This window comes from Odocoileus virginianus, chromosome 5, assembly GCF_023699985.2.
Source record: "Odocoileus virginianus isolate 20LAN1187 ecotype Illinois chromosome 5, Ovbor_1.2, whole genome shotgun sequence".
Classification (NCBI taxonomy): domain Eukaryota; kingdom Metazoa; phylum Chordata; class Mammalia; order Artiodactyla; family Cervidae; genus Odocoileus; species Odocoileus virginianus.
Genome location: NC_069678.1, coordinates 82,655,782 through 82,669,103, shown reverse-complemented (window position 1 = coordinate 82,669,103; position 13,322 = coordinate 82,655,782). Strand labels below are relative to the sequence as shown.

Here is a 13,322-nt window from a genome sequence, read left to right as displayed (position 1 = left end):
CCCATCCCGCATCCTGCCCCTTGCTCCTCCACCCCCAGGAACGATGCTCAGGGGTTGGGGCTCACACCATCACCCGCTCTTCACCACTGTTATCTGTGGCCTCTTGGTTACTCACCTCACAATCATTGTTGTCGTTGTTTCTCTCCTTCTCCTCTTCATCATCTTCATCATGGCCATCACCAAACTCTTCAGTTTGCCAGCTTTCTTTGAATTCCTTCTTTCAGTTCTCACTGTGACCCTGTTAAATGGGTACTATTATGATCCCCATCTCAGGGTTTAGGAAACTGAGGCACAGTGAGGATGAGTCACTTGCTAAGATCACACATCTAGTTAAGTGGTAGAGGTGAACACAGACCCAGCTCTGACTGTTGTCTCTGGATGCATCTCCCCCTACCTTCTCAGGAACTGTCCTTTTTCGTTGATTTCCTTTCTTACCTCTCTAATGGATCTTCCTCTCACGTTTATAAATTTGTTCAGCCTTTTTTTTTTTTTAATTTCATTTTCTCACCTCAAAAATGAAAGCCCCAGAAACTTCCCTGGCAGTCTGGTGGTTAAGACCACGCTTCCACTGCAGGAGGTGAGGGTTCAGTCCCTGGCTGGGGAACTGAAATCTTGCATGCCATGTGGTGTGGCCCCCCATAATTAACCCATATCATAACCCTTCATGATCTGGGCCTTCCAACCTCTTTCTTGTCCTGGCCACATCTTCTTGCACTGAACATTCCTTTGGCCATACCAAAGTGTATGCCCAGTTTCACATCCGCACGTCTTCCCGAGGCGCTATTAGACGCTCCTCTTCTGAGTCCCCACAGCACCCTTTTATGCATAAGGGCTTTCTCATCGGTCAGCTTGCATAAGCTCCTGGGGAGCAGGGACTGTCCTGTTTATCTCTAAGCCCATCACCTCCAGCGGTGTTTGAGACGGAGCTGGCTTGCATAAACAAATAAATCAATGTGGAAACTGAGACCCAGAGGGAGGCAGGAACGTGTGAGAGTCAGGATTCCAACCCAGGTCTTCTGACCTAATGGGGCTGCCCCCCTCCTCCATGGCCCCAGAGAACATTCTTTTAGATTCAGACCCTTGCATTCTTTTGCTCTCCTCTCGCCTCTCCTGGGCATCTCTCTCCTCTTAGCCATGTTTGATCTTTCTGCAGTTCCAAGATCATTCTCCTTGATTAAAAAAAAAAAAGAAGAAAGAAAACTAAACAGTCCCTGGCCTCTGCCCCGTTCAGTTGTCTGTCGGCATCACACAGCCAGCCCCAAGTCGGCTCCTCTTTTTGCTCATTGCTTTTTCCAAATATAGCCTTCAAAAAGGTTTCTGACCCTCTCCTCATAGCATGCAACAAAATAAATTCCAAATGGGCTAAAAAGTAAAATATAAAAATACAACCAAAGGAAATTTTGAAGAAAGTAGAATAGAAATCACATCTCTAGAGGGAAGAGAATTTTCAAAGGACAGAAGTGCTAGGAAAAATCATATTTGATAATACACGAGCATTTAAATTTAAACAGCAACCAAAAACACTGGATACCACAAAACTTTGAAAAGTTTATTTAGGAAATATGACAAATGGTTATTATCATGAAAGTAGACAAGAAAACCATTAGGACCCCAGCGGTTAAGGGGCAGGAGACTGAACTGATCACACGGAAGGAGATATAACTAGTAAACAGCAGTAATCTGTTTAACCTTGCTGGCAGTCAGAAAATTCATGTAAAGGCAACAGGATGCCACTTATCACCTATCACATCTTCAGAGAATGTGTTTGAGTTATAATACATAATTCTGGCAAGAGTTCAGTGACAGGTGCTCTCAAAGGCTACTAGTCAGAGTGCAAACGGGGACAAGCTTTTTGGAAAGGAAGTGACACTTGGCACCAGGAGCCATCACCCAAGGGAAGGGAAAATCTGCCTACAAAGGTTTTTATCATAGTGTTATTGATAATGGCCAAACCCAAATATAACCTAAGGAGTTTATTATGAAAAGTAGGGTTCAACTAGCAGATGGCAGATAAAGGAGTAGCCCGAGACCCTACAAAGGCTGCGGGCACCGGGACCAGCCCACACAGCTGCTCCTGCCCTCACTGCTTTGCTGTGGGGGTCGCTGAAACAGCACTGGATTCCACACAAGGAACAGAAGCCAGTCTCTTCCCCTGCCTCCTCCACACTTCTGAGTTTCATTTTCCTCTCCTGCACAATGGGAATAGTGACAGCTTCCCGGTGTGGGTCTGGTTACACCACTGTAAGGAGCCACGGGACCCGCGGCACACTGTGCTTGCTGCAGGTGGCATCACCTTCTGGAGCCTCTCTTGAGGGCCGGAGGGAAATGCCCACCCCAGGCCCATCCTCCCCAGGTACTGGAGACCCCAGAATTTCTTACCATCGCAGTGCCAAGTCCACTTCTGTGCTCTTGAGGGTAGAACACATCTCCCTGTGCAGACTCCTAAGTCCAAGGAGAGATGTTTGCAGAGGCTGTGAGTAGAACTTGGGGATACAGACTGGGCAGTCCCCACACATGTGCACAGTACTTCCCATGGTGTGAGATGGGACCGGGATGAGAAGGGAAGGGGAGAGCAGGTGGGGTCAGGCTCTCTGCCTGCATGCTGGGCCAGCACCAGTCTCCAGGAGTCAGAATTCTCGACTCAAACCTGGCCTTCTAGGTCATTTTTCAAGGGAGGATAGAATATATTTTATTTAACAGCTTGGTACCTTGACTAGTAACATATTTAGAATCTAAAATTTAGACGCGGTGTGTGGACATCCATTTGTAATTTTGTCCCTGGCCCCACAAATCTTAGGGATAAGCCTTCATGGATGTGGTGTCAGTGGTTGGAGGTGACCCGAGTAGAGAGGGGACCAGACGGTGAAAGGTCTTGTAAGCCAAAGTCACATCAAGGAGCTAGGACTTCATCCTGCGGACTAATAATAGCAGAAACTAACAAGCTGCCTTTGTGCCAAGCATACTATGTGTGTGACTTTTCATTGTCAAGTCACAGAAACATGATGAAGAACGACTGAGTCCTATTTCCCATATTTTGGAGAGGATGGTAATTGAATTTGAAGGGGTAAAGAACTTTCCAAGGGAATACGTTGTTGGTGGTTAAGGTTCAAAAACAGACCTAATGAGTTATTGGTGCATTTCACAGGCAGGGTGGACTGACAAGGCAAGGAAGGAGGCAGTTGTGGGCGGATCTGTGCAGGAGCCACAGACCCGGTGCTGCTTGGTTGGGGGGAGTGAGGATTCAAGTCTGAGTTGCTGGGGAGGAATGATGGTGGCTGGAACCCTCAGGGGAAATGAATTGGGTCAGAAAACAAACCTCTCAGGGCCTTGGTTTCTATAGGAGGGGACCAGACCTCCAGATGTTCTTAAAGGTCTCTTTTTGTAGGATGGTAATCAATATTTTGAGGGTTGTCACCTGAAATATTGTAGCATATATTTGTACAAAAAATTAAATGGTTTATACATAACAGAGACTTCTGTATTTGTTGATTGGTTGATGCAGGTTAATTGTTAGTTCTGAAAGAGTTTGTATGCCTGTGAATAGCCCTCTTTCAAGCTCTACTTCATTTTACTTGTAGTTTCCATAGCATTCCTTGCTCTTCCTCCCATCTTAAGTTGTATGCATGTGAATATCTGGGGGATATGTCTTGTGTGTATATAGATATATATATCAATAAGTATGGCAAATGTTTTAAACCTCTTTTTGGCTCGTTCTCACGTCATAACGGGTGGAAGCCCCAATGGTTCAATGGTAAACAATCCGCCTGCAGGAGACACGAGTCTGATCCCTGGGTTGGCCTTTGGAAGAGGAGATGGCAACCCACTCTTGTATTCTTGCCTGGAGAATTCCATGGACAGAGGAGCCTGGTGGGCTGCAGTCCAAAGGGTCTTGAAGAGTTGGACATGACTGAGAGACTAAGCGTGCATATCATAATAATCATACTGTGTATTGAGATATTTGTACATAGTCCTGGGTTATAAACTCCTTTTAAGTAAGGAAAAAAAAAAAAAGACTAGACCTGTGCTCTTAATTATCCTGACAAGCTGCCTCAGTGGGGCAGTGGAAACCCTCTGAAGATTTTAGCCCTGAGAAGGGTCAAGATTAGATTTGTGTGGAACTGAAGGCAGGCACAATGGAGGCAGGGAGGCCTGATGGCTCCTTGGAGTGACCCCAGTGAGCTGGTGACCTGTCCTCAGGGAGTGGCAGCCAGAGGCGGGAGTGAACACACCTGCCCTGCTCCTGACTGCAGAAAGCCAGCCCGTGGTCAGGCCCTCCATCCAAGGCCTCTCATCTTGGCAGGCAGACTACTCGCCTCCCAACAGAGGAGCAGGAAGAAGGAAGATGCTGTAGGAGAAGCAGCATGCAGGGCCGCCGGCAAACACAGCAGAGCCCGGCTGGACCAGAACTTCTTCCCAGATGCTCTCCCGCATGGCTCCTGGCTGCTCTGACAAGAGCAGAGAGAGTTGCATCAACAGGAGACCGGCGGCTGCACACACATGAGCCGGGTCCAGACTTGAGTAAGGCAGGGACATTCCTGGAGGAGGGATTCAACCCAGCATTCAGCTCACAGATGGCCTCGCAAGAGAGCTTTGACCATTCCCAGCCAGCGTCAGAGGCCAGCTTTATAGGCCTCTGTGTTGTGTCCTGTGGGTGAGGGAAATGAGATGTGAGAAGCCTCGGGCCGTTTGGACAGGCCTTCTGGAACAGGGCTGTGTTCTGGCGGCAGGCCTGGCAGGGTTACCCAGCAGTAGGAAGGCCTCCAGCACCCAGTGACCTCATGCAAGGAACCCAAGGGCGAAGCTGGTCCCCGTTTGATGTGTGTCCATGAACTAGCCCATCTATGGCCTCTAACATTGCCAGCCGCACCCTCTGCCTCACTCTTGGCTTCTGTGACACTCACTCAGAACCATAAAAGACAAGATTTATTGAGTGCTTGTCACGTGCCAGACGTGGTGCCAGATGCTGTAAAATGCACAGCACCTCACTTCATCTTCATGACTGTCAAGGACGTGCTCTTGACATCCCCATTATACACGAGGACCTGGAGACCTGCAGAGATCCCATGACACACCCTGGTCGCACACATGTGGAGTCTGGATGTGAACGCGGGTTTTCCCAACTCCAGGGCCCGAGGCCCCCCAGGGCATCACACTCTCCCTGCCTCCTCATCGCTCTTACCCTTGGTTCTCAGTCTCGGCAGGCTCCTCTGCTCCACCGACCCCTTCAGTCTTGGTGTCTACAGGGCTCTCCTCTCTTCCCATCCCACACAGAGATTATCAGTCTCAAGTCATCAAACCCCCTCGCCTTCAGGGACCCCGTGCCCTTCGGCAGCAGTGCGCGGTGTGTTGTGTGTGTGCCTGTGTGTGACTCTTCTGAGGGGGAAGCCGCAGCTTTTGTTTGAGGAGATGGGCTGTAGTTGTGTTTACTTGGTATGTGTCTGCCTGGGGAAGCCAGATCCTGGTCTAAGTTTTTTTCCTTTTCCTGGAATTCCTGAGGAGGCGCTGCACCAGGACAGTGACAGGTGGGGAAAATAAAGCAGCGGTGCCGGATCCCAGCACCCTAATGCAGGCGCTCTGGGACTTGAGACCCAAGCACAGGGCTTGTTCCTGCCTCCCCCCCCCCACCCCCAGCCCCCCACATCCCAAGGAGCTGCAGGTGTGTCTGTTACTTTTCATCTCCTGCCACTAAAGGTGACTCTAGTTGTTGTGCAGTTGCTAAGTCATGTGTGACAGATGTGACACACGTGTCCTCGAATCCAAGCAGTCCCGGCACTCGCTCCTCCTGGAAAACAGTAAAGGTGGGAAGAGACAAGGAAGCCTCCCTTCCCTCTCCACCCTGGAGCTCTTGTCAGATTCTCAAAGGGGGCTTGAGATCCTAATTACCTGCTGTTTCACACAGTGGTTCCATATGGAACCCTTTAGCACATGGGAAAAGCCAAGAAATGTCTCCAAGAGGGAATCTCGTGTCACGGAAAGACCCAGGCTCTTGAGCTGAATCCAGCTCAGATTCTCCCCCAGCTGTGTGCCCCCAGGCGCATCCCCTCACCTCTCTGAGCCTCAGTCCCCTCTGTGAGATGGGATGCGTGACACCAACCGCAGAAACCCCTGGCTCCCCCTCAGAGCTCCCAGCAGGGTGGATCGAAGAGAGGCCCTGTTCATCCTGACTCCAGGCCCCCTCCCTCCTGAGGTGGGTGCAGCAGTAATGCTAAGGAATGGGGTGGCAGGAGGAACACTCATCCCGGCATCGCGACACTCGGGTTTGCATCTGCCCCCAGCCACTTACGTGACTTTGAGCACATCGCTTCATCTTGGGTCCCGCACCTGTGAAGTGGGTGAAAGTTGTAGAGACATAAATAATATCTGTGAACGCCGGCCTGCAGCCTCCACGCCCCCAGCTGTGCTGTCCCTGCCCTCCCCACCCCTCCTGAGCCGCCCCTGGGCTTCCTCCTCTTTGGGTGTGTGTGGGCAGGTGTGGGCAGGAACCTGGGGCTGTGGGGGTGGGGGACGATGCTGGGGCCTGCCTGGCTCTGGGGAAGGGATGGGGGCTGTGCTTGGCTCGGCACAGGCTGGTACCCGCCATTCCTTCGGTACACAGAAGGGCTTCTCCCCAGTTTTGCATAGGAACTTGGTCATTTCTCCACCTTCCCCTTTCTTGCTGGGTCTCGTCCTGATCTTTACCCCCTTACACACATATACTTCTCCTGGACACAGAGGTAGACACAGGAAGAAGTAGGTCTGGGATCTGCTCTCTCATCTGTCTAGGGCTGAGACCCAGAGAAATTTGCCCCCAGGGCTGATCCATTGAGCTGACACTTGGAGGACAGATAGAATCTGCCCAAGATAGTGGCTCTGCCACAGAGGTGGGGAGACATGGGAGGGGGTGGCTGGAGCAGACAGCCCATTGAAGGCCACAGAAGATGAGCCTGAAGAGGTACAGAGGGCGGTGGAGGAGCGGGGTTGGAGTTCACGTCCCCTGTCACACTTGAGGTCGCTACTGCGCTGCTGGGCCACAGAAATGAATCAGATCGTGAGCCCCTGCCCTGGGGCTGATGTTGGTGTTGAGAGCAGCTGAGCAGCAACTGTGAGCTGGGCACTCAGCCTGAATTATCTCATTGAATTCACGCAACATAAGATAAATACCCTTAGAATCCCTAGTTTATCCATAAAGAAACGGTAAGTTTCTTGCCCAAGGCCTCCACGCAGCTAAGGGACCAGAGCAGAGTTTGGATCCAGGCCCAAGATTCTTCTGTCTTAGTCAGCTCGTGTTGCTATAACAAAATACCACAGACTGGGTGGCTTATAAACAACAGACATTTGTTTCTCACAGTTCAGGAGGCTGGAAGTCCAGGATCATGGTGCTGGCAGACTTGATGTTTGGTCAGGGCTTCCTGATTCAGAGATGGTTCCTGGTTCATAGATCATGGTGTCCTCATAAGGAGCAGGGGAATCTCTCTTGGACTGCTTTTGTAAGGGCACTGATCCCATTCTTGAGGTCTCTACCCCTGACCTAATCACCCCCCAGAGGCCCACCTCCTAACCATCACCTTAGGCATTGGGCAAATGAATGAGGAGAGGGGCACAAACTTTCAAACCATAGCAGATCTTAACTTATGTTTTTTCACCTCCCAAAGGTGAAAGACCATTTCTACCTTGAGATGAAGGCGTTCAGTAAAGGCACAAGGAGGGAGGAGATGTGAGTCTTAAGAAACAAGTGAGTTGGATCAGGTGGATGGAGGTGGAGAAGCCATTATAGACAGAACCAGCAGCAGCAGCGGAAGCATGAAGGTGTGAATCAGCAGGTGGGGACTTTAGATGGGCAGAAATGGAAACTGGAGCAGCAGGCGGGGTTACTGGCTAAAAAACTCAGATCTCTAGTGGGGCGGTGGTGATGTGATCCAGTTTGTCTATAGAAAGATCATTCTAGCAGAGAGTGGAAAGTGGTTTGGGAGGCAAAGATGGCCCATTCTGGGCACTCACTACGTGTTTGTTGAGGAAATGAATGGAACTCAACAATTACTGTGTACCGTTTATGTTCTAGTCCTTCTAGTGGACTAGAAGGACTCTGGAGGGTTGGTGGTCAATAAAACAGACACTCTAAATAATCCATTTGAAAGACGATGAGACCTGGACTTTAGGTGGTAGCAGTGGGCATGGGAGGTAAGGATGGATCTGTGGGATTCTATAGAAAATAGTCAAAAGAACCAGATGACCAATAAGACGGAATGGGCTGGAGAGATGGAGAGATGGATATATAAAGTCGATTCCCAGGCTTCTGATATGGATGATTGGATGGACAACAGAGCTTGGGGAACACAGAGGAGGAGCAGATCTACAGATACCAGAAATAGCTGAGATGCCCAACAACAGAGGGTTGCTTACATAGTCTAGGGGACATGCCTCCAGCCTGCAGGGTTAGTTTGTGACCTTCTCTAGCAGTACTCGGGAACCTGGTTATAAGGGCAGAAAGGATGGATGAATGGGTTGATCCAAGTCCATGGTGCCCCTGGGCTAGGACAATAGAATGGCACAAGGCAGGGAGTTGAAGGTGATCATGAAAGAATGGCTGAAGCAATCTACTCGAGGGACTAGACCAGGGAGGGCTTGTATACTGAACAGAAAGGCAGGGCTGGGAACTGGAGGAAGGGAGGGAGGAACAAGGAGAGGAATGTGTGGCCCCGGAGTGGACCCCAGGGTGTCAGGGTCCAGAGCTGCTGCCCTTCCAGGCCGGTACTGTGATCCGTGAGGGGAGAACCATCCCATTTGGCAGATAAAGAAACTGAAGCTCAGAGAGCTTGTCACTTGCCCAAAGTGACCCAGCTCCAGCGGTGGCAGAACGGGGGGTGGAGTGTTGTTCTGCTGTGCCGTACTAGCTCACGTTCTGTCTTTATTTTTCAGGTTCACTTTAGAACAGTTGACTGAGAGAGTGAGGAAATTCAGCGGAAGGGGAAGGAGGCGAGCCCAGCAGAGCAGATAGGAGAGAGAGGGCAGGCTCCTCCTGGGCCCCTCCTTAGCGGCAAAGGGGAGGGGTACCGCTGGGCCGCTGGCTCTTCCTCTTGGCCTGAGAACCCCCCAGGCCAGAGCAGCACAGCCCTGTGCCCCCCCATGTACTTGACTCTGCCCCTCATCCTGTGTCCCCAGCACACACCGAGTCCGCCATACTCCGGCCTGTTTATTCTTCATGCCCCAGGCTCCCTGTACACACCTCACGCCCCCCACCTGGTTTCTCACTTGCCTGTACACACTTTGGGTTCCCAGCACTCACCCGGGCCCATCATAAGCTGTGTGCCTGCTCACACCCACTTGTGCTGTGTCTACAGAGTGCGTCGGATGGCTTCTGGAAATCTGTGGCCACTCGGGTGCCCAAGGAACCCCCCGAGATTCGCATCCTCAACCCATATTTCATCCAGGAAGCCGCCTTCACCCTCATTGGATTGCCTTTCAACAACGGTCTCATGGGCCGCGGGGTGAGACATCTGGACCTTGGGAGAGGGAGGAGGGGATGGGGGCCAGAGATGCCTTGGCAAGGAAGGACAGAGGGCAGGGTGGGAACAGAGGGCTCGGACCTCACGAGCGGAGCTCAGCTCAGGGGCGCTCTCCTGAGGGTCTCAGCCTCACTCTGCCCACCTTCCCCCTCTTTCCAGAACATCCCGACCCTCGGCAGTGTGGCAGTGACCATGGCCCTACACGGCTGTGACGAGGTGGCGGTTGCGGGCTTCGGCTATGACATGAGCACACCCAACGCTCCCCTGCACTACTATGAGACCGTGCGCATGGCAGCCATCAAAGAGGTGCGGGGCTGGGTGCGGGGTAGTCCCTGGGCTGGTCGAGGAGGGGGCAGTGCCAGCACGAAGGGTAGACTCTGACTGTGTGTGCACAAATGAATGGTCAAGGGATGAGCCAGTGGCGGGTCTGGCTGCTCGGAGATCCCTGGAAGGCCCTGCCCCACCCTCGGCTAAGCTGGGTCACCAGGTATCCTTGACCACCATGTTTCTGACCACAACATCCAGCACATCCCTCTCCCAGTCTTCTTCTTCAGCTTCCCCTCTGCCCACCGCCCCCTCCGCCTGCTCCTTGTCCTGGTCCAGCCCCTGCCTCCTTCTTACTGCTCCCCAGTCGTCACCTGCCCATCTGTGTGCAAGCTCAGGGCCATCCTCCCTACTTCAATTCTTCTGTCCCCCCGAGAACTGCCTCGCCCCCTCAGACAACCCACAGACATTGCCTCTCAGTCTCAGGATGCCCCCGGTACCCCCACCCTCCCCTGTGGCCCGGCACTGAAGCTCCTTAGCATCCAGAGTTGCTTCCCAGGTGATGAGTATGTTACGTTCTCCCAGTCAGCCAGCCTCTCCTGGCGCCTCTCGCTTCACAGCAAGAGCCCCTGTGGAAAGGCTTCTTCCCCTCGCCTTCTGCTGCTCCCTGCCTGGACCCTGGGCATCTGCGGCTTGTGCTCTGAGCAGCTTCTCTATTCCTGCCTCTGGGTGGCAAGGGTTGTTAGAGAAAGCCTCTTGTCCATGCAGACTCACAGCTCAGCAGCCCTCGTTCCTGCTCATCAGTCTCTTACAGGCTGTCTCCAGCCCACTGAACTGTTCAGGTCTTACGCTCCCCAGAGCTCCCTCCCTCTCCTCCTCCATGCAGAGAAAGGAGAAAAACTGCTCTTGCCAGGCAGGCTCTGCCCCTCTCATTCCCACTCAGCCCTTCACCCCTCACAGCCCGGCTTCCTCCTTCACCTAAGAGGACTCCCACCAAGGTCACCAGTGACTCAAGGCTGCCAAGTCCAAAGGACACGTGTCAGTCTTGTCTTTCCGATCGCTTGGCAGCGCCTTCTGTGTTGAGCGGTGCTTCCTCTGAAATGCTCTCCTGCTCAGACTCTGAGTCAGGCATCTCAGTGCCCCTCCTGTTCCCTCACCAGGCTCTCTTATTCTCTTCCTCCATGTCCTGGATTTCAGTCCAGCCCGAAGAGTCAGCATTAACTAGGGCTCCATCCTAGACAACCTTCTCACTCCGCACATTCCCCAGGAGATTCACACCCCCATCCAGGGCTCTGTTCCCATCTATATTGTTTTAGGCTTTAGGGGTTCATTCAGATGGCCTTGAGTGATTGCGAGTTATTTCAAGGATATGAGAGAGACTTGAGAATCTCTTGGGAAACAACCTTTCAGCTGGGCCTCCTATTTACTGGAATGGGGTTCAGGAGTAGTAAGCTCCTCCTGGGTCCAGAAGACCCCCATCTGTCTTACCCCTCAGCTGTGGCTCCAGCCTGCCTCCTGTTCACCAGGACCCTGTGGAGAGAACTTGTCTCTCCATCTCTACCTCTCTTCACGTACCTTCTTGCTGACTCGTCCCCTACCAGCACCCGCCCTAAATTGCTCTCACTGCTTTTACCTGCCTCCTGGCTTCTGTTTACTCCTATACTGGGCCTCTTACATATTCCTTTTATGTAAACTTTATGTAATGGCTTTAGGGAGAGGGTGAGAGGCCGCAGACAGGCAGTAGCCAGATCAGGGAGGGCTTTCTCTGCCATGGTAAGGAGTGTGGACTTTGCTCTGAAGGCAGGAGGGAGCCATGGACCAGTTTTTGGCTATAGATGAGCGTGTAGTAGGGTCACTGTGGCTCCGTCATGACAGAGGGGTCCAGGCAGGAACAGAAGCTAGTTGGGATGCTGTCTCAGCAGTCTAGGCAAGAGATGAAAGTTCACCGGAACTGTTCAGGGAAGACTGGAAGACAGAGGCAAGAATTGGTTAGGATTTTAAATCAGCGAGGCCTGGAGAGGGCCTCCATGTGGAATGAGGTGGAAGGACACACCTTCCCTGAAGCGCTGGTAGAGGCTGTTCCCCCTTCCACCTGCTGTGTCTCGGTTGTCTTACCCCCACCCCCTCCATTAGCCTGTAGAACCATCTGGCTCCTGGACACGCGGCATCTGCTGCACCACCTCCAGGTAGAGTGCTGAGCAGTGCTGGCAAAGAAATCAGGTGGCCTGGGTTCACAGCCTGGCTCTATACCTTCCTTTCCTTATCAATACATGGGATAATGAGAAGTTTGGGAAAGAGTCGATGTGATAATGTGTAAAGAAAGCCTGGCCGTAGTAAGTGCCTGCACATGCCTGCCATTATTATCAATGGCAGTGTTTTTACCCCTACTTATTACTATTGCTTCTCAGCATCCTAGAGGAGTCCCTGAAATGCTGGTCCCTGGGTGTAGGATCCCTGCTGTCTCTCAGGGTATCTTCAGTGGGCAAGGGAGAGAACTTGCCCATTTTCCAGGCCCAGTGGGAGCATGTGAGATGTGACAACAGTGAGACAAGGGCTGAATGCGGAGGGGATATTGAGGGATGTCAGAGGCATTCATAAAGGAGGAGAGAGCGTAGAAAAGGGTCAGAAGATGCAGGATCCTGGAGAGCCAAGGAGGGGCATGCCTACAATCACCAGTGCATGGCGCCGGTGTGGCATGGAAGTCCTAGGAGAGGTGCTGAGACTCAGCAGTCGGATGTACCAGTTAGGGGGTCCCCAGGGCTGTAGTGAGCACAGTTTCAAAGGAGCAGGGGCTTCAGAGCCAGAGTGCAGCAGCTGAACAGTGAGTGTGGCTCCCACCGAGTGCTCTCTGGGGAAACCTGGAGGAGAGAAGAGGAGAGGGGCCGAGCAGTAGCCAGAGGGTGAAGTGGGCTCACACAGGAGTCTCCCACAACAGGGAAATCTGGGCTGGAAATGTAGATTTGTGAGCAGTGAGCACAGAGGAGGCATGGATGAGACGTCTCAGGGAGACAACAGAGGAGGAAGTGTGGAAGTCAGGGCAGAACCCTGGGAGCACAGAGATAAAGATGGGAGCTTGGAGAAGGATGGCTCTTCTGCATCCAGAGTCAGGGGTCCTGGTGAGGGTCCCAGAATCCTGCCCCGGCCCGTGGACAGTGCAGGTGGCGTGGGGTGGAGAGTGCTGTGAGCCACTGTGCTGTGTGCACGGGGCAGGGGCTGAGAAAAGATCACCAGAGAGAGGGCGTTGTCTGGTCCAAGAGAGAGGCACCCTGGCAGACTTTTTTGTTTACTGTTTTATTATGAACTTGTCAAACCTATCCACAGTAGAGAAGAAACTAATGAACTCCCACATAGTGTCACCTCCCGCCCCCAGTTATCAACACACGCCCATGTTGTTCAATCTGCTCTTCCTCTCAAGCCTCCCCTCCCCGGCTATTGGGACACAGATCTCAGGCATTGTGTCATTCCAGCCATGAACATTTCAGCAAATTTCTCTAAAAGATAAGGATGACTTTTTTTAATATTACACCATTATCACACCTGGAATTTTAACAATAATTCCTTTTTTTAAAAAGTCCT

General features: G+C 52.1%; 1 protein-coding gene across 6 annotated transcripts in view; it reads left to right on the top strand.

Moving 5' to 3' along the window:
* The window catches only part of ST3GAL3 (ST3 beta-galactoside alpha-2,3-sialyltransferase 3), a 205,343-nt gene that overhangs the window by 189,149 nt on the left and 2,872 nt on the right, over positions 1-13,322 (top strand). For all 6 annotated transcript variants that reach the window (XM_070468296.1, XM_070468294.1, XM_020914738.2 and 3 more), the window contains 2 exons: positions 9,318-9,464; positions 9,642-9,788. In XM_070468296.1, coding sequence (XP_070324397.1) covers positions 9,318-9,464; positions 9,642-9,788 — 294 coding nt within the window. The remainder of the gene's footprint in view (positions 1-9,317; positions 9,465-9,641; positions 9,789-13,322) is intronic.